The sequence below is a fragment of the Chenopodium quinoa genome, unplaced genomic scaffold (genome assembly GCF_001683475.1).
Source record: "Chenopodium quinoa cultivar QQ74 unplaced genomic scaffold, ASM168347v1, whole genome shotgun sequence".
NCBI lineage: Eukaryota > Viridiplantae > Streptophyta > Magnoliopsida > Caryophyllales > Amaranthaceae > Chenopodium > Chenopodium quinoa.
The window spans coordinates 764,179-789,706 of record NW_018743014.1 but is presented as its reverse complement, the minus strand read 5'-3'; the positions used below and the strand labels follow the sequence as shown (position 1 = coordinate 789,706).

Below are 25,528 nucleotides of genomic sequence, written 5' to 3'. Positions count from 1 at the left end.
GTACATTAGTTATCGAACTAGCATAGTGCTTGTGCGATGCACGGTTTATAAATCAAGCTATTAATTTCGTAGGAAAAAAACAAACATAATTCAATTAGTAATAAGTTGTGAAAAAGATATACTTGTACAAATATTTTTGAAATTAAATAAACAATAATAGCATATTCATTCCACTATTCCAGTGCCTTTTTTGTGTGGCCGGGTTACTTAATCAGGGGTTACTTATTTATGGGTTCCTTATTTAGGGGTTACTCAATCGGTCAAGGGGTTACTTATTCTAGGGTTACTCAATCGGTTAACGCGTTTTCGCCGAGGTTACTTATTTAGGGGTTACATAGTCGATCAGGGGTTACTTATTCTAAACTTACTCAGTCGATTAGCATGTTTTCTGTGTGAGAGTAACCCCTGACCGACCGAGTAACCCTTGAATAAGTAACCCCTGACCAAACGAATAACCCCTGAATAAGTAACCTCGGCCACACGACCAGTCACATTTAAAAATTTGTGCATTTTTATGTATATATATATAAACTATGAAAAATATTTATCATATTGAAAATATAATCAGTTATTTGGAATCAATCAAAGTCAATAAAATATATTTTAATATCAATGTAATTTATATAATGTATTAATTACACATGGAATAATTTAGATATAAATAATAATTTATACAATAAAAGATATGGAAAATATGCGAATCACAAATAAATATATTTTTTTGGGAAAATGAATCACAAGTATGTGATTTGATGAATATGTATAAAGAATAATTTAAAATAAATAGTTGAAGAAAAAAAATAAAAAAAGACGATTTTGAAGGAAATAAATAGCACCAGAACGTGACACGTATCATTCCTGGTGTCTATTTTACTATTGTGTTATGATTATCCTTTCGAAAATGCTAAAGGTTATAATTTGTGACATTAAAGAAGTTGCTATGTATAGACTTATAGTTACAATTTTATGTAGCTGATGATTTGTTTGTGTAAGGGTAAGGACTATGAGAACAGATGTCAGGTAAGGTACTTGGCCTATTTGGACATTCGATACCTCCGGAATTGAATGTAATTTTAATTCACCGTACCAAAATATATTATTACTTTTAAATTAAATAAAGATATTGTAAAATAAAAAAAATTACTAAAAATAAAAGTATTCGATGAAATTTCCTAGCTATTTTTAGCGATTGACATTCAAGAATCAAGATCAAAGAAAAAACATATTTTCCATAGTTATAATATACAAATTTTCTTAAATTTCATCCCCTCATTTATTCTCATCCGGCCATATGATTGACGTCATAGTAAATTTTATAAATCGATAGTAAAAAAATATAATGAGTCATATCTTATATGTGGCACCAATGAATAAGAGCCACATAAATAAATAAATATACTTTATAATAAAAAAAAGTTCCACCTAAATATGAATTATAATTATAATGTATAATCTCTTATGTATTGTACTTCATTGCATTGTTAAGTATTTTTTCCATTGTTTCCTCAAAAGAAAAAAAAGAAAAAAAAAGTATTTTTTCCATTGAATTCCAAGAAAGGCAGACAAGTGGAAAGAAGATTATGTGGTGTTTTAGGAAGTCTTCCCCACAAAATTCTTAAGGCTTAAACAGATATAAGGATAATTAAACAACCAGAAAAGCTCCCTCAATTATTCACTCATACAGATATACAGTAGCCATATTATCCACTTATCCATACAAATGATTTTGTTAATTATTAGTCAGTGTTAATTATTAGTTAGTGTATATATAGTGATTAATTAATGGTCATACAGTGTCCGACAACTCATGATTTAATTTATTTATGCAGCATTGTACTTAAAGAGAAGAAAACTTTGGAGCTCGATCATTAAGATTTAATTATATTACTCAATAATGTAAGAAAAGTCGAATTGGAAGAAATATAGACAGAAATAGAAACACTAGCGGATCTGTTCTGTTAAAATATTGTCTTGATTAAGAATAAGTTGCATGCCATCAATGTCATGTTGTAATAAGCTCTCATATACATGCCTCATAAATAAATTTTATGTTCGTTTCTTCCAAAAAAAAAAAAAAAAAAAAAAAAAGTAAGATCAAGAATTTTAAGGAAAATTGTTGTTCTTAATTAAACGGTGATTGTCTCATAGTAAACAAAATAAAAGTCAAAATAAGAATAATATAGTAATCTTTTGTTAAGATTGTAAGCTATTATATGAGAAGAGCTATTATTATTATTATTATTATTATTATTATTATTATTATTATTATAGAAAGAAAAATACAACAGAAAGCCAGGATAGAGTAATCTTTTGTTACGATTGTAAACGACTTTATCTAAAGAAAGAACATAAGAAAATCTATTGTCTATAATAAATAGTTACGGAGTATGTCTTAATGAGTAGTATTCCAATGGTAATCTAAAACTGTAACATAATTTATTACACAATTGATTTCCCAATATATGTGGCGAGAAAAAGTCTTAGTAAAGTAATCTAGCAATCTCTTGACGTGCATCATCCATTAGTAGATGGATCTTCCACAGATCTAAGCCTTAGCTATGTTTGATCCTAGAATATTGAGGTTGATTGAGGGTAAGGTGGCAAGAAGTGAATAGTAAGACTTGAAGGGACAAAGATGCATTTGTACTTTAGCCATTGTTTTTGGCTGTTTTCTTCTTTTAAGCAGTGCCACAGTGTGTTTATTAAAGTGACTTAGTAAGTGAGTGTTCTCTTTATTTCTTTCTTTATTTTTTAGGTTGGGCTCTTTCACTTTCAAAACAAGGTTCCTCGGAGAATCTTTTTTTATTGATAAAAACAAGTCATTATTGAGTAGAAGAAAAATAATGCATGTACGAGTAACTCTTAGCAGTGCATATAAAATGTTCAAAGTGGAAATATTAAGCATGAGTATTAATTAATTCAAACTTAAAACCATCAATCAATGCATAATTTCCACTTGCGATCAAATAACATTTTGACACGTATTTTAGTAGAGCTGTTAAATCGAGTATTTAGGTTGGGTTTGAGTCGGGTCAATGTGGGTCGGGTGAACTCGGGTCGGATTAGTCCAGGTTAATATCATTACCTTTACGGGTTAGGTTCGGGTCGGGTCAATGTGGGTCGATTCATGTTGGATCATGCATCCTATCGGGTTTGGGTCGGGTTCAGGTTAGGTCAATAACTGGTTGGGTTGAATTTGGGTCGGATTAATGACTTGTCGGGTTAAATTCGAGGTTCATCAGGTTATAACGGATTATAGGCATTCTCGGATTCGGGTCGGGTTTGATTCAAGTCAATAACTTGCGGGTTTTATTCAGGTCAAGTCATCTCCAGGTTGGTCATGTCGGGTCGGGTCTCAAAAACCTAGGTTAACTCGGGTCATGGTTTGGTTTCAGGTTCGGTCATATCCTGTTTGGGTCACCACTTTCTCGGATTCAAACAAGTCGGGTCATGATCGGGTTCAGATAGATATATTCTAACACTTAGAAATGAGCAAATAGCCATAATTTGTCTAACTAAGGAGTAGTATGTATTGACTATTGAGCTTCTCATAGTAACTCATTGGCACAAGCACACATGCAAACTGACACAAATTATCATTTAATTCATATAATATCATCTTATAATCTTATTTGCGCCACGAATTGAACATCATAATCTTAGTAAAAATAATTTAGAAGGGAGTACGTAACTATATAACTATATATGAATAAGGTGGTCGTAAATGAATTTGAGGTAATTTGAAATCAGGTTAGGTCAATGACAGGTCAGGTTGAATTTGAGATGGGTCAGGAACACATCAGGTTGAACTTATGTCGAGTCAATAACAAGTTGAGTTGAATTTGGGTCGAGTTAGTTACGGGACGGGTTGAATTCGAGTCTGGTTAGTAACAAGTCGGGTTAAATCGGGTTTCGACGGGTTAAAACAAGTTTGGGTCAATCTCGGTTCAGGTCGGGTTCGGTTCAGGTCAATAATTTACAAGTTATATTCAGGTCGGGTCATCTGCAGGTTCGGTCATGTTCGAGTTCGGGTCCGGGTCCGGGTCTCAAATACTCAGGTTAACTCGAGTCTAGGATTAGTTTCGGGTCGGATCATATCGGGTTCGGATCACCATTTTCTCGAGTTCAAACAGGTCGGGTAATAATCGAATTCGGGTAAAATTTTCAATTCGGGTCAGCTGTTGACACCTCTAATTTTAATAAAGAGATAAAAGGGAGTAAACCAAAATATACAATCAAAATAGTTACTTTTCTTAACTTTTTGACGGAAACACTTTTCTTAACCTTATTGATTAATATTTTTCATTAACGGCACGTTTAATGGAATGAATTGAGTTGTAATAATGCATGCTAAAGTTGTTCATTTGAGACATGTTTGAACTTTAAACGTGTTGAATTTCCTAAGCTAGCTAGTTAGGCCATAACACCCTTTTTTGGTTGGCTAATTTGGTACAAATAGTACAATTACTTGTAACTTTTTTGCAGGGAACTTCATGTATCTTAGCTAGAGAGATCAATGGAATATGCATGATTATTTGTATGTAGTCACTTCTTGTATCTTAGGGTGAAAGAGATATTTTTTGAATAGCGATCACTTAAGGGAGATATTGAAATTTTCTCTTTAAAAAAAGGTGAGATATTGAAACTCAATTACTCCTAGAATAATAAAAATTCTAGACATTGACAAATTTAAGATTAGTGATGAGTTAAACTTGAACACCGTCATGTACAACTTTAGTTTGTTCATATAAAAGTTCGCAATTGATTGTAATTAAGCTATGTTGGGTAAAATAATTTGCATTGTTGTGAATAACGGAATTTAACATCATGTACAACTAATCCTCCAAGTGATTGAATACACCGGTCATGTGGGTGTGACCGTGTGAGCGAGTGACTTTTTTTCATAAATCTCGTCAAGTATATACCAATATAAATCTGCTCTTGCTTTTGTTATAAATCAATTTGATATACTACATCCGTTTCATATTATTTGTAACTTTGGAATATTTTATATCTCACAAATAATACCCTAAAGTTACAAACAATATGAAATGGAGGTAGTAGGTTGGGTGTGGCCGTGTGGCCCAAATTTTATAAGTCCATTATTTTGGTGGAGTATTTATGCATATTCTCGAAGTTTCCGGAAAAATCAAGCAAGGTTAGTCCTTGCCCATATTTTCTCTAAAATAATCTACTTTATCGTTTTTGAGAATTCTTAACATAATTGGCAACAACTAGAATTCATGGTTCTTGAACGTTCTAGAATATTATGGATACAAGAGTAATGAAGGAGGTTTTAGAATTTTCCGGCCATTTTTTCCAAGCTCCATCTACAACTATAAATATTGGTCATGGGCATTCAATCAAGACATATACATACACAGTGGCGGACCCAGAAATTTCCGACTGGTGAGTCACAATCGATAATCAAATATGTAAAAAAATTTTTTTACCAAACAACCAAATAATAGTACTAAAAAATACATCTAAATATTCAAATAGTACAAAATACAACCAAATGTTCATATAATACTACAAAAGATAATTAAATAATAATGCAAACTTATTACAATAGTTCTCGACGAGTTTTCATGTTTTGATATCGATTTATGATATCTTCCATACTAACATTCAAAAACAAATCATTCTCCAAATAAGTAATGAAACAATCATTCAACATTTGAGTTGAATAATGAGATGGAGATGAAAGTTGTTCACTTTCTTGAGGTGGAGATATAGTTTGTTCATTTTGTGTTGGATGTGGAAGAGAAGTTGGAGTAGGATTCTTTTTAGCAAAGAAGCTAGTAATGTTTTGCATTTCATTTAGAATGTGTTTTCTCTTCATTCTGAAATTTGAATAAATATTCAACTAAATCAAGCAATATTCCCCAAGAAAATTATTTACAAAGATCATCCAAATAGAAAATTGACAAGATTACGGAACTTCCAATCTAATATCTCCACTAGTCTATACGGAACTTCCAGTTGAATATGCGACTAGCACCACTAAGCACTAACCAGTCCACACTGTAATCTAATTATAAATTTATAATCCTCCTTACACTAATACTCTAATAGTCTAATTGTTGTCTTATACAATGTCCGGCATCACATATTCACATAATGACATAAACAGATAAACTAATAAGTTCAATTTAACAGTCAAAACACAATTTACACAAATTATGCAAATTTAATGAACATTCACCGTATATACTAATTTTAAGAGACAAGTAATGCAAATTTGATCAAAAATTCACAAAAAAAAAAAAAAAAAAGAATCAATTGATGATTATCTACCTTGCTAGGTGGAGGCGGCAGGCGCTGATTGAGGCGAGCAGCGGAGCAGGCGGAGCAGCACTGCAGCAGGGCCACGACCAACACTCAGCAAGTCATCAGCACAACCCGCACAGGCGGCACAGCAGTCAGCAGCACTTGAGGCGAGTAGGCGACGAGGCGTGAGTTAAATTGCGTTAACTACAAATCAACCAAAGTTTAAACCAAAGTTTAATAAAATTAACTAATTAGACTGAATTAAATTGAAGATTAGAAATTAAAAATAAAAATTAGAAATCAACTTACTAGGCACTAGCGATTTCGAAATGCGAAGACTAGAGGCGCTGAGGCGAAGAGGACGGAGTCCACCGTCCACGGAGACGGAGCAGGCGACTGCCGACTAGACGGAGACGGAGCAACCAGATCAGCAGTCGATAGAGAACGGTGGCTGGGTGGAGAACTGGAGATGAAGCGAAGAGGCGAAGAGAACTAGAGAAGAAGGCTAGGGTTTGAACTTTGAGGAAGACAGTAACTCTGGAAGACGGGAAGCTAATGTTAGTTTTTTTTTTTTTTTTTAAAAATAAAAATAAAAAAATAACTAAAAAAAAATTTTGGGCCCTGGTGGGTCACTTGACCCACCAGGCACAAGCCCAGGTTCGCCACTGTACATACATATACACACAAGAAGTCATACCTATACACAAGCCTTCCTACTTATTTACCCTCCTTGTAAATTATTACCTTCTCTACGAATCCACTATTCCATTTTTGTGAGTTCCTATAGTGAGAGTTCTCTTGTAATACTCACCCTAGTGGATTATTTTTGGTGCTCGTCGTCGTGGGTTTTTTTGGCCTTTATTGAGAATTTTTCCCACGTTAAATGTTGTGTGTCCATTTCTTCTTCAGTACTTTTCTGGTCTTTATCTTTCTCCTAATTATTTTATCAATCTCTACAATATACGGTGGATTTTCTGTGTGGCTGGCCACACCGTACGGCCGGGGTTACTTACTTATAGAGGTTACTTATTTAAGGGTTATTTAGTCGGTCAAGGGTTACTTATTTAGGGGGTGACTAATTCAGGGGTTACTCAGTCGATTAGAGATTACTCGGTCGGTTAGGGGTTACTTATAGAGTTTACTCAGTCAATCAGGGATTACTTATAAGTAACCCCAAAATAAGTAACCCTTATAAGTAACTCCGTCTACACGACGTGACCAACCACATATAAAAATTTGTGAACAATATATAAGCTTGAGTATTACATAAGTTGAGGATAATAAAGTCATAATGAAAATCAATCATGTATATGAAGTACTCCGTATTTACTCTATAAAGATGGGGCAATAAATGTGGTATGTGGTTAATAGTAACGTACTTTGGAGTATATATATATATATATATATATATATATATATATATATATATATATATATATATATATATATATATATATATATATATATATATATATATATATATATATATATATATATATGAGATAAGCCTTTGCTTTGCTAGCTGTTGAATTTTGAGATTGTGATTCATTGCCAAGGAAACAATGTTTAAAAATATCCATGGTTGTGGTCCAAAGGAATAAAGGGTAGCCAATTTTTTATTTTTTATTTTTACTTGTGAAAGTCTTTCTCACTCCAATTTTCAACTGAATGCTAGTCATTTAGTTGGGGTTGGGCTTGTTCTCAAAAAAAAAAAAAATAAAAAAATAAAAAAAAATTATAAAAAAAAATATTGGGGTTGGCTTAGATTTCATTGGTCTAAAACTTGTTTGTAAATTGGATTTCCTAATAATGGATCAGAGATTTCGCATATTAATGAAAATTAAAACATTAGTTAATAGGTGTTTGGTAAATGACTTTTGGTTAATTGTTTTTTGGCGGTTGGCTTTATAACTCGTTGAAAATAAATAAATAAAGCTAACTTTTAGTCAAAAATAAAAAGATAGTCCTATTAGTATTTTTGGGATCCTAATAATAATTAGGGAGTACTTTTCTTTCATCTTAGTATAATTACTCCGTAGTAGTTAATAGGAGTAGCTAATTACAATTAATAATAATCACCAATAATAAAAATTTGTTACACTCTTTATTTATTTATTATTTTTTAATTTTGTGGACCACTTCATTGATGAGATATTAGTTTAGACTTTGGAGTGTAAGAACCTAGCTTATACAAGCAAGTATATGGGCAGTAAAAGAAATAGCACATTATTTGTTGAAACATTTCTGACTTCATGAAAGATCAAATGTGCTCATTGTATAAGTCTAATAACCAAAAGATTTTAAGATGAAAGCTCAATTTGTATTATTTAGTAAATTGATTTTCTCTCCTCTATCGTCATGGGTGTAGCTTGTGCTCATATATTAACACTATTTGTCGTACCAAATTACACAATAAATTTAAACAAAACCCACAATTTTCCTAATATAATTAATTATATACTGCAGTTTACATGTAAAAAAATATACTCCATAGGATATTAGCCAGTCCAAAGTACGTCCTTACAAACTGCGTATACAATGGACAACATCATATATACTAATTCAAAAAACGGACGCACGTATTAAGCATCACAGTTTTCTGAATTGTATTACATTTCATAATTCATACTATCTCTAACTAATTTCACTGCAACATACTGTTAACTAGCAACAACTTTGCCCCTTTAGCTGCGAGTAAAACCTCTGAATGAACTCCTCGGCGGCATCATCCACACGTTCATCACCCTTAGAGGCCGAACGCAGCTATCTTTACAAGATACTATGGCCTCTAGCACCTTGTTAATAGCTTTTGATTTATCGGTGTGTTCGAAACTTGGCGAGGGAGAGTAGTAGAAGTTTTGGCAATCTTTTTTCTTGTTCGTAAAGTAATTACGGTATATGGGGGTGTTTTTGCAACTGAGCTCGTACTCTTGTTGGGCTTCGAAACCAATAACACCGCCTCGAGTGGTGGAGACTTTGCCAACGGTGAAGGTCTTTTTACCTCGCTTCATCATCAAGTTGAGGTCCAAGAGTAATTTCTTCTTAGAGATACCTTTTCGCAGCATGAAGATGGCTAGTTTTGCCATGTTGTATAACTTTTTTGTGATTATTGGTAGGTTTTGCTCCATCTTTTTCCTAGATTGTTGGAATTGTAGTAAACTAAGCTAACTTAGGTTTAATAATAAAAATATAGAAGATGTTTCTGAGAATGTTGTGTTTATGAGAGAGGTTGTTACTGGTGTGGTGGAAAAAGGAATGGTAGAGGGTGTATTTATAGGTAGGGAATGAACTAGAGATGAAGCTTAAGACAAAGGTTTTATGAGTGGAAAACTAGGAACTTTAAATTAATGGAGCTCCAAATATTAGTAGCAATGAATAATATATATAAATTAATGGGAAATTCTCAATGGTGACCCCCAACTTTTGCTACAAACTAATGGTGACCTCCCTTTTTTTTTATTATACAAAATGACCCTAATTATGAAATTTATCTCACTTATGACATTAATAAGTGTTATTTAGTTAAAAAAAACTAACTATGGTTAACTTTAAAAAATAAAAAAAGAAAAAGAAAAACCACCATCCTAGCCACCACCTCCACCCTTATCCCCACTAAACATAGCCAGGCCAACACCACCTCCACCCTCACCGGAGCCACCGAGCCCCTCATCTGAAACACCGACCTCCCACCAAACCGCCAAACCATCCTTTTCCACCGCCTAGACTCGAACCCTAACCTCACAGCTTTCTCTCCTGTGACCTTCGATTCTCGTCGTGGGGTTGGTTTTGGTCGAGGAGGGGTGCTGGGTTTAGGGTTTGAGGTTTGAGGTTTCGATTCTGGGCGAGGATCGGAGAGAGACTGGTGAAGGAGAAGGCGGAGAAGAAAGAGAGAGAGATCGACCGGTGGTCGAATCTGGGTAATTTGATGGTCTGGGGGTGGTCGGGAATCTGAGTTCGGCAATTTAGAGGTGGTGACGTGAGAAGGAGGAGAGAGTGAGGGTCGTGGGCGGGGATTTGGGAATCTAACTGGCGGTAGTCGAGGTAGAGCTGGCGCAGCGTCATTGGCAGTCGGGGAGCCTGAGTAGCATCGTTGGCGGTAAGAGAAACCTAGGGTAGCGTCGCCGGAAAGGGTGATGGTGGCTGGCAGGTGGGGGTGGCTGGTTTTTGGTGGTTGGGGTTAATTTTTTTAATTTTTCTTTTTTTCAAAAAAATACAAATCTAATCATAGTTATATTTAATGAAATAAGGTTATGAGTAAGATGAAATTTTTAACTAAGGTCATTTTGTATATTAAAAAAAAAAAAAGAGGTCACCATTGATGCGTAGTAAAAGTTAGGGGTCACCGTTGAGAATTTTCCTAAATTAATTAAAGACTTTCAAAATTATTATAAACCGGCCACCATCTTAGCTTTAAGGCAAAGAGGTTTGCAGTAACATCTTAACTTTAGCTTTAAGGAGTACGTTACTGCATGATTGGTCTGCCAATCAGGGAGAAATTATTATTGGAGAGGTTTAATTGTGATCTATAACTTGTCTTAAATTATGATAACAATAGTAAGATGATACCTGGCTTATAAAGTTATTATTATTATTAGGGGTGAGCAAAAATTCAGGGTATCCTGAATTGAAAGTGGGATCTGTTAGGAACTGGAACATGTACAAGAGGTTCTGGTTTCAGGTAGTAAAATGGAGAACCCGTTACAACAGGTTTTGGTTCAGGTTCTCAATTTTTTAGAACCAAAACCTGTAGGGTACCATGTAACTTGATAAAAGTATCACTTAAGTTTAAATTATTCACCAATTTCAACCTATTTTTTTAAATAATAAATATTAAGATTACAATTATAAATATATGTATTAAATTTGCTCAACAGCTATTATTATTAGTTTGTTTTATTTGCGAGTTATAAACATATAAATTAATGACCATCTAGTTTATTATAAAAAATTCAGCAAAAGATTATTAAAAATATTACAAGACAAGATACCTTGAATCGGAACCAGAATCTGTAGGTTCCGGTTCCGGTTCCCAATTTCCAAGAACCTGTTCAACAAGTTTCGGTTCCGGTTCCCAATTTAAGGAACCTGTTGCAACCGGTTCCAGTTCTAGAAATTTTAACAGGGTACCCTGTAATGTCCACCCCTAGCAATAAGATCCAAGGCTCAGTTGAGTATTATTATTGCCTTTTGATCGAAGGTGTTAGTATTGCGGACTATTATTTGGTGATACTTTCACTTCATGTTGATACATATTTGTAGTGTTATAATGTTATTGTCTTTAATATCAAGATTAGTTGTTATCTTAGACTTTCTTGTTAAAGCCAGCAACTTGACTTAAGATTATTACGAGTAGTCAAATTTAAAGTCAACAAGATGTAACACACAAATTAATTTTTTAGTATAGTAGTCTTTGAAAAGGTAACTAGCTAGCTTTAGGCCTTGGATCATTTTCCAATGGTAGTCTTTGAGTATTACTATCCCTCTCTATTCTCTACCTTGCCAAATATGACCTGAAAAAACCATGCATCATGCATGTTCCTATCATCTTATCTAGGAATGGTCGATGGTCGGGTCCAAATTATCTTTATGGTAATATAACTAATTGTTATTATGTGGTGATTCTAACATGAATGATTACTTAGTTGTTGAATGGGTCGAATAGAATTGGTGGATCACTCTCTGATACCTAATTAGTTTTCCTCGACTCAAATAACCAATTGAGATGTAAGGATCCCTACGATAATCTTGCTAATTAATTTATGTAGAGAGTTGGTCCCGAAAGTCAAGTTTCAAACCCTACAATGTGTGCAAAGGGAATTGAAGCAGTAGCAAAGAACATGGTAAACTAATAGCCTGGTTAAATTTTTTTATATAGAATCAGCTGCAAGCTACACATAAAGTGATTTTCCTTATTTGTTAATTAAATGAGCAAAACATATCTTTACTCTTTAGTGAAACTTACACCGAAATGTATATAAGAATTTCTTGACTACAGTATAGCAGGGTTGGTAAAGAAGAATCTGAAGGAAGGGTGATGGATACTTTTGTATTGAATTACTCCTAGTGTAGAATTGAACAAATTATTTGTAATCTCTTTGGTGAGCGGGAAACTTGTTTTTCAAAACAATGGTAGTATTATGTTAATTAGGAACGCTAATCATTCTCTATATATGGAACAAACAAACAATCATGTTGCTCCCAATCAAGGCTTTGATTAATTAGAGAGAAAGAGACTTGTGTGAAGCCTTAATTGGCTTGATTGACAATAAATCCTAACATTATTTATCTAATTATCCTTCAACCCCACAAAAAGGAGAAAAAACAAAACTTTAAAAAGTGTGAGCTACGAATTTAAATGTGTATTCTCTTATATGTATAGTACTTCATTGTTAAGTATTTTTTTTTCCAATCAAATTCCAAGAAAAGTGGACAAGTGGAAAGAAGATTATGTGGTGGTTTCTTCCCCTCAAAATGATTTAGGCTTAAACACATGTATATGGATAAAGAATCAGTAAAGTTCCCTGAATAATTCATTCATATATACAGTATAGCCATATTATCCACTTATCCATAAAATGATTTTGTTAATGTCAGTGTTTATTAATTAAAGTATAGATTAGTGGTTAATTAATAGTCATATATTGCCCGATAACTCAAAAACTCATCACAATATAATGGAGTACAAAGTATATGCAGCACATAGAGAGATGATAACTTTGGATCTCATTAAACTTTATTTATTTTAAGTTTTAACCAATAATTTGAGAACAAAATCAACAAGTTAAAAAGTCAAATCAATAGAAATTAAAACGCTAGCGATTTTGTTCTCTTTATATAATAAAATTCTTGGACATTTACTATATTTACGCTAGCGATTTTGTTCTCTTTATATAATAAAATTCTTGGACATTTACTATATTTGACTTTAGACACTTTTACTTTTACCACTTTTAAATCTACCACCAAATTTCAAAATTACCCCCTGACGTTCTGTGGGCTCCACTAACTTCAAAATTTTTGCCTTATATTTGGCTCGGCTCGGCCCGGCCCATAATTACTTCTAGTTTAAATATTGAGCTTTCCTATAGGGTAATGGTGTATTCCGTCTAGCTTGTTGCTAATCTACAAGAAATTAATTTTGGAGACATCTCCTCTAATGGATGATCAAGGGATTAAGATGCATAGTTCAAAACATAGGTTGTTGGTTGCCTATTCTAATTGTTGGTAAAATACCTGTCGATTCCAATAATAAAACAAAGAAGATGAACGGGAAAATACTTGATTGATGATCTCAAATATACAGTTGTGCCGCAGAACAAAATCTACTGCATTAGAAGCGAAATACGCCACCACCGGTACAGGTTTCCTGATGACACATGCCCCCCAATGTTAACACAACTCTCTCCGTAATTCGTGTACCCGAACCCAAAGAGGGAAATTACTCAAGAACTGTTAAGATCTCAAAGTGTAGGTTTGTGTTTGTGTGTTTTGGTTTTCAATAATAAAAATAAAGTGCGTATGAAGTAAGAGTTAAGGAGTAGTATTTATATATAGGAGAAGAAAGAAAAGGAAACAAAGCAAGGCAAGCCTTCCACGCAAAGCCCAAACCCACGGCCGAGCTATAGCTCTCTTGCATGAGAGCTCTTGCTCGGCCCTGCCATAGGCTTTCTGGGCAGCGAGCTATAGCTCTCTCGCATGAGAGCTCTCGCTCGGCCCTGCCGTAGGCTTTCTGGGCAGCGAGCTCTAGCTCTCTCGCTTGAGAGCTATAGCTCGGACCTGTTGCAAGCCTTTGCTAGCAGCAAGCTATAGCTCCCTTGCTAGCTCGGCCTTGCGTAGCTCACTAATCTTGCGTGCTACATCTCTTTCTCGCTAGCTCCTTGCACACATCGTCACCAAGGTGACCACACTCACTTAACAACATTCTGATTTGCATTACAAGGATTAGAGAAACTCCAACACTAATGTCTAGCGATTTCTTTGTGTTCTGTTACTATCAAATTAAAAAAAATATATATATAAAAAAAAACGTTAAAAATGTATAGACGTGCTACACGCAAAACGCATAAATAATTTTTAACTTATGTTACTGTCTCTGTTTAATAATTAAAATCGTGTACAATAGTAGTGCTTTCCACTAAACATTCATAATGGAGGGGCATAATCGATCATAATTAATTTATTAGACAGCACGTATTATATACAAGTATATGTGTACAGCTTAACCAATAGTGCAATTTTATCAACAAATTAAAAAAAAAATAATAAGACGTGCATGCATGATTATAGCGTACAACAAATACTACGTTGTATTTCCCCCTTGGACAGGCATCAAGTTAATACTACAACATATAGTACTAACTCGACTATTAGTAATTGTGTACCTTTCCCTAACTCTTTAAATAGTACGACTACATTATTCAACGACAATGGCTCTGAAGCAGAAGAAGAGCTTCAATGTCATGACAATGTATGTCATTACGCTTGTAATCATCTTTTCTTTGGTTGTACGCACCAATGCCGCCGAAACGACCAAGGAGGAGGTATTAGAGAAAATAAGGCAGTTCAACGAGAAGAGAAAAGAAGTTCGTCAAAAGATGGAAGATGCTATAAAACAAGACAAAGAAAACTCTACTATAGACACTAAACGGGATCGTGAATTCTTTACGAATGCTTATTCCACTGCTCTCAACTTCTGCCTGAGTCAAACATAAATCTGTTTGGTTTTTATTTATTTATTTATTTCATCTTTTATGAAACATTCGTGTTTGATTTGTGATTAATTACCATATTAATACTGTCTCAAAAAAAAAAAAAAAAATTTACCATATTAATACATGATACGTTCCTGTCTTTCAATTTTATGGTTGTTGCTTTTAATAATATTTATACTACTTGTATGATAAATTTCTACACTTTTATTTTCTTACCTAAGTAGCACTTGGTGTATTTGTGATAGTGTATATAAATCAATAATAACTTAGCTTTCACGAGCCTCAACTATTAGCTTAAGTTTGAAAATGGTTGAGTTGATCCTTTAATTAACATGGTATCTACTCAAGCGTGACAAAAGGTCTTTAATTTCCTCTGACAAGAGTGTATGCTATTCCCAACGATCGTACATAATATCGATCTGGCAAAAGTGTGAGCTTATGAGCTACGATACTTTGATGTATATTCTGTTATGTATAGTATGTATATGTACTTCATTGTTAAGTTTTTGTTTTCCATAGAATTTAAAGAAAAGTAGACAAGTGGAAAGAAGATTATGTGGTGGTTTAGGAAGTTTTCCCCACAAGCAACGAATAAATGATTTATGGATAAACAATCAACTAGTTAAGATCCCTCAATTATTTATTCATATATACAGTAGCCATATGGATATATATCCACTTATCCATATAAATGATTTTGTTAATTATTAGTTAATGTATAGACTAGTTGTTGATCATTGATTATATCTTGTCCGACAACTGTAAATCTAGTTTATGCAGCACATAAAGGGGAGAGAACTTAATTTGGAGTTCAATAAGGTTTAAATATTTTAGTCAATAATTATTGAGAATGAAAAGCATATGAGATGGTTAAGACGGTCTTTAGTTAAAACTATAACCTATTTTATCTAAAGAACGAGTATTAGAAAATCTGTTGTCTGTAAACAGATTAATATGTCTGATGAGTATTCCAATGATGACCTAAAGCTGCAACATAATTTGTGATATGACTGGTTGCCTTAGCTTACATGTGGCGAGTACAAGTCTTAGTAAAGTAATCTAGCTAGCAATCTATTATTGACGTGCATCATCGATAAGTAGATGGATCTGATGGATCGATCTTCCATGGATCCAAGCCTTTGTTAGGTTTGATCCTGGAATATTGAGGTTAGATGAGGGTAATAAGGTGGCAAAAAGTGAATAGTTTAAAAAAGATAAGAAGGGACATGATTATTTGAGTGTCTTGTCTTGCAATTAGTCGTGGCTTTGTATTATATCAAATGTTTTTGGCTGTTTTCTTCTTTTATGAAGCGCCACTTAGTGAGTGAGTCTACTAAAGTGACTAAGTTTAGTGTTCTCTTTATTTTTTAGGTTATGCTCTCCCACTTTGAGAACAAGGTTCCACAGAGAATCTTTTTTTATTAATATAAATAAATGAGTCATTGGATAGAAGAAAATAACATACACGTAACTAATTTAACTTATTATACTACTTCCTCCGCTTGATTTTATTTAATTTGCAATACAATCTTTGACTGGGCTTGATAAGTAATTAAAGTTGGTAAATGAACAACTTTCCCACACATTAATGGAAATAGGGAAAGGTTGTGTATATTATCTTGGGAAAACACTTTCCCACACTTTACATACCAAACAACAAAATATTTTCCACCAAAACAAATAAAGTCTTACTTTATATTGTATATTAATTAATAAGCTATATGAGTGACACGTATCATACACACATATCTAATGGTATGCATTGAGTAATCAATAACTCCATCTAATTATCATCCATTTTTTATAACGTAACGCATCCACAACTTTATTAGTAGCAACATGGATTCATCAGAAGTAATAACCTAATTATTTATCGGTAACACCTTTTATGAATGATCTGCTCCTCATCAATAACCTCAGTCATACCTCTTATATGCATCGTCAGTAACCTCAATAAAAACTATAATTTCACTTTTGTACTTGTAATCTCATTGTTTCATGCATGGTCAATAATATCATCTATGTATTGATTGTCAATAATTTCATTTGAATACATTATAGGAAAAATACATTTTAATCATCCCAACTATGAGCGATTTATTTTTAATAATCCCAACTAAGATTTATTATCTAATAATCCCAACTATCCTATGTGTTTGCCTCCAATGGTCCCAATGACCGGTAACCTGCTGAAGGAGTAATTTTTTTTTTTTAAAAAAAAAGCCACGTGTCAGCACACACTATGCAAAAAATGTAAATGAGCACCGGTTCAAAACCCCCCTTTAACACCGATTTTGAGCCGGTCCAGATTTGAGGGATGCCAAAAACTAGAAGCATTAGCATCGGTTCAAAACCGGTGCCAATTCATAGATTCGCACCGGTTAACCGGTGCTAATTTATATTTTTGGCACTGGTCAACCGATGCTAAAAGTCTCCAGCCGCGCCTCTTTTTTTTGTGTTATTAATAACAATTGCACCGGTTCAGTTCAAAACCGTTGCCCTTAATGCCCCAAATAAAAATTAAAAAAATAAATTTTTTTTTCTTTTTCTTTGCATTTTTTTCACTTCAATTGATATATAAACACTAACATATATATAAAGTTACATATTTTCGTTAAAAAAAAGGTTGTAATATTACAATTATCGTCCAAAAAAAAAATGAAAAATTACAATTTTAGGAAGACCAAAATAGCAAAACAACAGCAACACAGTAACAGAGCAGCAGTAGCTATACAACAGAACAACAGCAGGGGCATGGCAGCAGAACAAAGAAAAGATTGTCAAACGAGCACTTGTTTCCTTCATCCAAAAGAGTCTCTTTCTTTTCCTTTGTTTCCTTCAGCTTTTGCTTCTTGGTTAGGTAGTTTCCAACCATATATAAATGAAAAGCAAAGGTAAGAAGCTCTAGACAGAGTGTATCCCAAGCAACATTAATCAAGGGACATAATCAAGGATCATATTCCAAGCAACATTAAACAATGGACATAATTAAGGGACATATTCCAAATAATATTAATCAAGAGACATTAAAAAAGAACATAATCCAAGAAACTCAGGCACATATCATAGACACACCAACATCAATAGCAACAACAACATATCACAATCATACGACCCCTGGCCAGCAACAGATCACAATTGCCGGCAACCGTTTATCAACAAGCAACACACAATCTTCCATCTTAGTCAACAATAAATCAGAAATTTCATCAACAACATCAAGGGACATAATCCAATAGATTCAAGGGACGAAATATAAAAGGGCAATCAAGTTACCTAACCAAAGGAGCACCCTAATTTCTGCTTTATCCATGAAGCGATGAAGCATTCAAATTAGAGTTATCTACAATTAGGATGGGACACACATCTTTAAAGTTCAAAGAATGTATGCATTTAAAGGGACAATTCATCAACTACTTGGATCAAAATCAGAAGAATAATCCATAATTAAGGCCAAAACCGATATGAATTCATCAAAAAAAGCCAAACCCGAAACTAATTCATAAAAAAAGGTTAAAACTTGTGATTTTATCAATTTATATGCATGACATGTACTACTCCGTATATGTTACGAGTAAAGTTAATTAAAAAAATTCACAAAATTCATCATCATTCCTCAACAAAAACCGAAATTCATCAACAAAAACCTCACTTCATTCATCAACAGAAAACATAAATTTCAACAACATTCATCAACAAAAACTGCAAACTTCATCAAAATTAAGCAAATAATTTATGAATCCATCAGGGGTTTTTTTCATCCAAAAACTTCTCAAACTGTATTACCTCAACGGACAAACCGGAGCAATTCACAGTGAGAAGCTGTACGATGAAAGTGAGTCCCTCCATCATATGGATTATCCTAGTGTAACTATTTACGGCCAAGGGACTCAACGCATTATGATATCTATAGCACACAACATGTCTGCTCAAAGAGGTTCATTGGGAAGAACAACAGCAACATCAATAGTAGCTATAGAGCAGAACAACAGCAGGGGCATAACAGCAGGGGCATAGCAGCAGAACAAAAAAATAGATTGTCAAACAAGCACTTGTTTCCTTCATCTAAGAGAGTCTCTTTCTTTTCCTTTGTTTCCTTCAGCTTTTGCTTCTTTGTTAGGTAGTTTCCAACCATATATAAATGGAAAGCAAAGGTAAGAACCTCTTGACAGAGTATATCCCAAGCAACATTAATCAAGGGATATAATCAAGGAACATATTCCAAGCAACATTAAACAATGGACATAATTAAGGGACATATTCCAAATAACATTAATCAAGGGACATTAAAAAGGAACATAATCCAAGAAACTCAGGCACATATCACAGACGCACCAACATCAATAGCAACAACAACATATCACAATCATACATCCCCTGGCCAGCAACAGATCACAGTTGTTGGCGACCATTTATCAACAAGCAACACACAATCCTCCATCTCAGTCAACAATAAATCAGAAATTTCATCAACAACATCAAGGGACATAATCCAATAAATTTGAGGGACGACATATACAAGGGCAATCAAGTTACCTAACCAAAGGAGAACCCTAATTTTTGCTTCATCCATGAAGCGATGAAGCATTCAAATTAGAGTTATCTACAATTAGGATGGGACACATATCTTTAACATTCAAAGAATGTATGCATTTAAAGGGACAATTCATCAACTACTTGGATCAAAATCAAAAGAATAATCCATAATCAACCACTTGGATCAAAATCAGAAGAATAATTCATAATTAAAAATGAATTCATCAAAAGAAGATAAACCCGAAACCAATTCATTAAAAAAAGGTTAAAACTTGTGATTTTATCAATTTATATGCATGACATGTACTACTCCGTATATGTTACGAGTAAAGTTAATTAAAAAATTTGCAAAATTCATCATCATTCCTCAACAAAAACCGAAATTCATCAACAAAAACCTCACTTCATGCGTAACAACAGCAACACAAGCTCAGCATAGGCAAAGGCAGAGACTCAACATGCGCAATAACAGCAACACAAGCTCAGCATAGGTAGCAACAATAAAAGAGGCTGACCAAAGGAATCAACATCAACAATGGTTGACTACATGAAGCAATAATAACACAGGCTACGCATAGGAAGCAACAACAACATAGGCTGAGGGACAGCAGCACAACCTAACCACAGGAATCAACTGCAACACAAGCTGACCATAGGAACCGACAACAACACTGGCGCACAGGAAGCAATAACAACACAGGCTAGGCATAGGAAGCAACAACAACATAGGCTGAGCAAAGGAACCAACGACAACACAGGCTAATCACATGAAGCATTATCAACACATGGTAACCATAGGAAGTAACATTACCACACCCTGACCATAGGCATTCACAACAACATAGGCTGACCATTAGAACCAACATCAACATAGGCTGACCATAGGAACCACAACACAGGATGAGCATATGAAACAAAAACAACAACACAGAATGAGCATATTAAACAAAAACAACACAGGCTGAGCAGAGTAACAAACAGCTACACAGGGTGGGCAAAGGAATCAACAATAACGCAAGCTACACATAGTAAGCAACAACCACCACACAACATCAATGAACACCAACACAAATATCATCAAAATCCATCCTGGCCAGCAACTGAAGTTACTGGCATACAGTCACAACCACAAACAAATCCACCAACCTAAACATGCTGCTATTTATTAAAAAAAAATAAAAAAAAATAAACGAAATGATAAATAAATTAGGGTTTCACAGAGACATTTACCCATCAGCTATAGTTACTGGATCTAGCGCTTAAGAAGCGAATCAGGGGGGGACTCAAGATTCACATCATCTTCATCATCGCATAAGATTTTTGCCCCAACTCCATGAATTCTTCCGAGGGTTAGATAAGAAACCCTACGAACAAATGGAAGGTGTAATGGGAAAACATTCATGGCCGACATCGAGGGACTCAAACACAGATCTAGGGTTTCTGATTTGCGAAAAATCGATTTTAGGAAAATCGAACCCAGAAAAACGAAGAAGAACAAGATGAATAGAAATCAATTTTAGGAAAATCGAACCCAGAAAAACGAAGAAGAAGAAGATGAATAGAAAACCGATTATAGGAAAATCGAACCCAGAAAAACAAAGAAGAAGAAGATGAATAGAAAATTGATTTTAGGAAAATCGAACCTAGAAACTAAAGAAGAAGAAGAAGATGAATAGATGGTGGATGGAAGAAGACAGTGAGAGTGAGGAACAACAAAATGGGGGGAAAAAGATGATGTTGAGGAGAGAGGAGAGAGAAGAGAGAGATAAAACGAGAGACTGAGGAATTGAAACAGCAGAAAGAAAGAAGAGGGGAAATGGAAAGGAGGAAAAAAGGGCGGCTTTTTTTTTTATTACAATTGGCACCGGTTTGAACCGGTGCCATTTCAAGAAATTAGCACCGGTTTGGTTTGAACCGGTGCCATTGCTCTTACACTAAATCCCGCCTTGTTTTTTTCCCACCGGTTTAAAAGAACCGGTGCTAATTTCTCGGTGCTAATTTGTGTTTTTCTACTAGTGACATGATTGGTCTAAAATAAAAAAATGAAAAATAAAAAAAGAGAAAAAAAAACTAGAAACCCAACCCCCCAAACCACCAACCACGATCCATTCCACCACCTAAACCATTATCCTACACCACATCAACCCCTAACCTACACCGCAACTCCACCACCAACATTACACAACCAACAACCCCCTCTCCACCACCGCAACCCAGATGCAACCCCTCTCTCACCGCACCAACCCAGACGCAACCCCTCACTCACTCACCCACCAACCCATGCAACCACTCACTCACCCAGACGCAACCCTTCACCAACTAACCCAGACGCAACCCTTCAATCACCGCACCAACCGCGACAACCTCCAATTCCGCCACCAACAACCCAAATTCTGTAAACCCTGCTCGTTGCTTGACGCCGCAACAACAGCAACAACACAACTTCATAAATCTAGTCACCCAATTGCTCCTCCCACATCGCTAGCAACGCTCACACAGTCAACAATTGCTCCAACAATTCAACCACCAATTCAAACCGATTCAAACAATTTGTCGGAACGAGGGGTTGGTTTGGGGGCGGGAATGGGCCGACTAAGGTAGTTTCGGGGGTTAGGAGGGGCCAGCCGACCAATTTTGGGGGTTAGGGGAGGCGGCCGGCCGTTTGCCGGTGGGCTGGGGGTTTTGTCTTGGGTTGTACGGTAAGGAGAGTGGTGGCTGTTAGGTTTTTTCTTTTTTTTTTTTTAAATTTTGGACCAATCACGTGTTGACACGTGTCTGGTAACTTGTTATAACAAGTCGTTGACTTAGTGTTGACCGGTTGGGAACATTAGAGGCAAACACATAGCATAGTTGGGATTATTAGATAATAAACCTTAGTTAGGATTATTAAAAGTAAATCGTTCATAAATGGGATTATTAAAGTGTATTTTTCCTATATTATAATACCATTGATTAATTGTATGGCCATCACATATATTTATGTAAGAACACGTCTATACAAAGGCATCTATTAACTCACTCAAGAACCCATTAATTGTATGTATGCATGTGAATGTTAATATATATACTTTGTATGTTATTAGAATGAAGAACAGTCTAACAAATTTCACTAAAACTAAACAAGGATCTATCTTTAATCTTTCCCAATTAAAGAAAGCAAGTTGATTGGTCAACTACGTTGATTTGATTTTCACTTTACTCAAAGGTACCAAAAATATGGCAATTAAAGAAATTCCCCTCAACAAAGAAAGGGAATAATTAAAATAAATAATAAAATGTACACATAAAATTGATGCGAAAGTATAATGCAATAACTTTGGCTTGTCTGTTTACAAGTATCTTTAAAAATAAAATTGATACGAAAGTATAATGCAATAATGCCATAAAAAAAGAAGTAGCAAATTTTGCATTGAAAGAGAACATTTTTTTTTTCTTTTTATTGACATTTATATGATTCCACTCCAAAATAGATAAAAATAAATTTGTAAAAATAAAAATGTTATCATACTCGACAAAAAAGTTCCTCCTACGAGAAGATAATAATGGTTAATTTTGATGTTTAAGTTGAGAATAGAAATCCTTGATGAAATCTTCAGCGGCCTGATCCACATGCTCGTCATCGTGATCCTTGTTTTGTATCAAAAACGGTGAGTCCGTTATCCTTAGAGGCTGGACCGTAGGGCTCTGTCCAAACCCTACACCCGGCAAAGCCGGTGAAGGAGCCGAAACACCACCAGCAGCTTTATCATTACGTAATATCATTTCAAGTACATTGTTAACGTCCTCTATATTATAATTTTGACCATCTTCCAAGGGAAAAGGGGAGGGCATGTAATAGTGATCATTATTTTGGTGGTGATGGTTCTTTCTTTTGTTGGTGAAGTAGCGATGGTATAAAGGTGTGTTGCTACAACTAAACTCGTACTCCCGGGCGTTGTTGGTGAGGTTAGATGACCCACCAACGCCGTATTGAGTGGAGAAGAGGTGGTTGTTGTTGTGGAACATAAGGTTTCCTAGGGCTTTTTTACCGGCGATTTTGCCACGCTTCATCATAAAGTTGAGGTCCATGACTATTTTTTTCTTGCATAGACCTTTCTTTATCATGAAAATGGCCACCCTTACTATTTTCCATACCTTTCTTGAAATGCCTTCTAATTTAGGCTCCATTTCTAATACTTATGTTTTTTTTTAGTGTTTAGAATTGTAGGAGAGAAAAGTGAATTGAGAAGACAAGACTTGTTATGATGAGAAAGGGATGCAAATTGAAAGGAGTATATATAGAAGGAAAAAGTTGATTAGGAAATGTTAAAGTATCATTGAGTACTTTTGATTGTGGGAGGGTGAGTAGAAGCTTCAATTTTCTTAACTTGTACCACTTCTACTTTTTCTACCTTTATTGAATAATACTAGTTATTAAGGGCACGTTTAATGGAATGACTTGAGTTGTAATAATGCAAAGTGGTTTATTTGAGACATGTTTGAACTTTAAACGTGTTGAATTTCCTAAGCTAGCTAGTTAGGCCATAACACTTTTTTTGGTTAGCTAAATTGGTACAAATAGTACAATTTCTTACATCTTTTTTGGTATGGAACTTCATGTATCTAGCTAGTAAGCTAAAACAATGGAATATGCATGATTATTTGTATGTAGTCACTTCTAGCTAGTACCCTCAGGGCTAAAAAGATATTTTTTTTAATAGCCATATAACTTAAGTGAGATATTAATACCCAATTATAAAGTTTAATTAGAAACAAAAATCATAGGTTCGTTCATCCTGAGGAATTGTTATTTCTTATTTTAAGCCTAGCAAGACAACGTACCCTTCAATTCACTTGCAGCGAAATTCAAAAGGTGTAGACACCTAGTTGTGTCTCCCGAGCACAAACCTAATGATGGGTGACTGACAAGCGCACTTTAGGGCGCGCTTTAGAGCATATTTTAGGATGAATTTGGATGTATTTGGGGCCGTTTTGGCCGATTATTGCCTTGTTATGCTTACGTCCCCCATATTACGTGCTTCACGGGTTTTCGGTTTGTTTTTGATGTGTTTTCAGGTAATATCAACCGAGTTTAGTCGGATCCCGAGCCCTTGATGCGTAACCGAGCTAGCCTTGACCGAAGTCCGAGGAGCTAGGGAAGTTCAAGTGCCGTGCATTGATTACATAGCACAGGCAGCACGGCCGTTTTACCATAGGCACACCCGTGCTGGCCTATGAGCAAGCAGCCCCAGACTAGGCAGCACGGCCGTGCAAGCCAATAGCACGAGGAATCATTTAGGAATTAACCCCACTTTTTTAAATTGTTTTCACCTACCTTACCCATTGCCAATACATTGCAACCCTTTAAGACCCTTAGACTTTAGAGGTGTTCGGTTCTCAAACGGTGGAGGGAGATACCTTTCAACCCTATGGAAAGATTATGCGTAATCGAGATGTCGGGATACCTTTTGTTATTTTCTCAAAACATCACTTTTTCCGGTTCCTTCGAGGAATCACGAGGGGCCAATTAGGGTGGTGATTTGAAGCAAAAGGGGAGGACGTGGCCGGTTTGGTTGGGTTTAGAGGGAAGCATGACTTCTTTGTTCTCTATGCTTGGTTTAGGTCTTGTTCGCATTTTGATCAACGATATCTTGGATTGTGTGTCTCGTTGCTTGTTTGAGTGAGTTTTCATTCCGTGCATGGTTGTTCTAAGTAGGATCCATTGATTTCATTCCGTGCTTAATTTGATTTGTACGCAATGGCATAGTTTATTTGATCTTGTGTGTGTTTCCCTTGGTTTTTGCTCGAGGACTAGCAAAAGGGTAGCTTGGGGGGTTTTGACAAGCGCACTTTAGGGCGCGCTTTAGAGCATATTTTAGGATGATTTTGGATGTATTTGGGGCCGTTTTGGCCGATTATTGCCTTGTTATGCTTACGTCCCCCATATTACGTGCTTCACGGGTTTTCGGTTTGTTTTTGATGTGTTTTCAGGTAATATCAACCGAGTTTAGTCGGATCCCGAGCCCTTG

The 25,528-nt window shown here is 35.0% G+C and overlaps 1 protein-coding gene across 1 annotated transcript; it reads right to left on the bottom strand.

The window, feature by feature from the left end:
* Positions 1-23,066: 23,066 nt before the first annotated feature.
* LOC110729928 lies at positions 23,067-23,687 on the bottom strand. Its single transcript, XM_021909719.1, has one exon. The coding sequence runs from the start codon at positions 23,685-23,687 to the stop codon at positions 23,067-23,069; it is 621 nt and encodes a 206-aa protein (XP_021765411.1).
* Between the last annotated feature and the right edge of the window lie 1,841 nt (positions 23,688-25,528).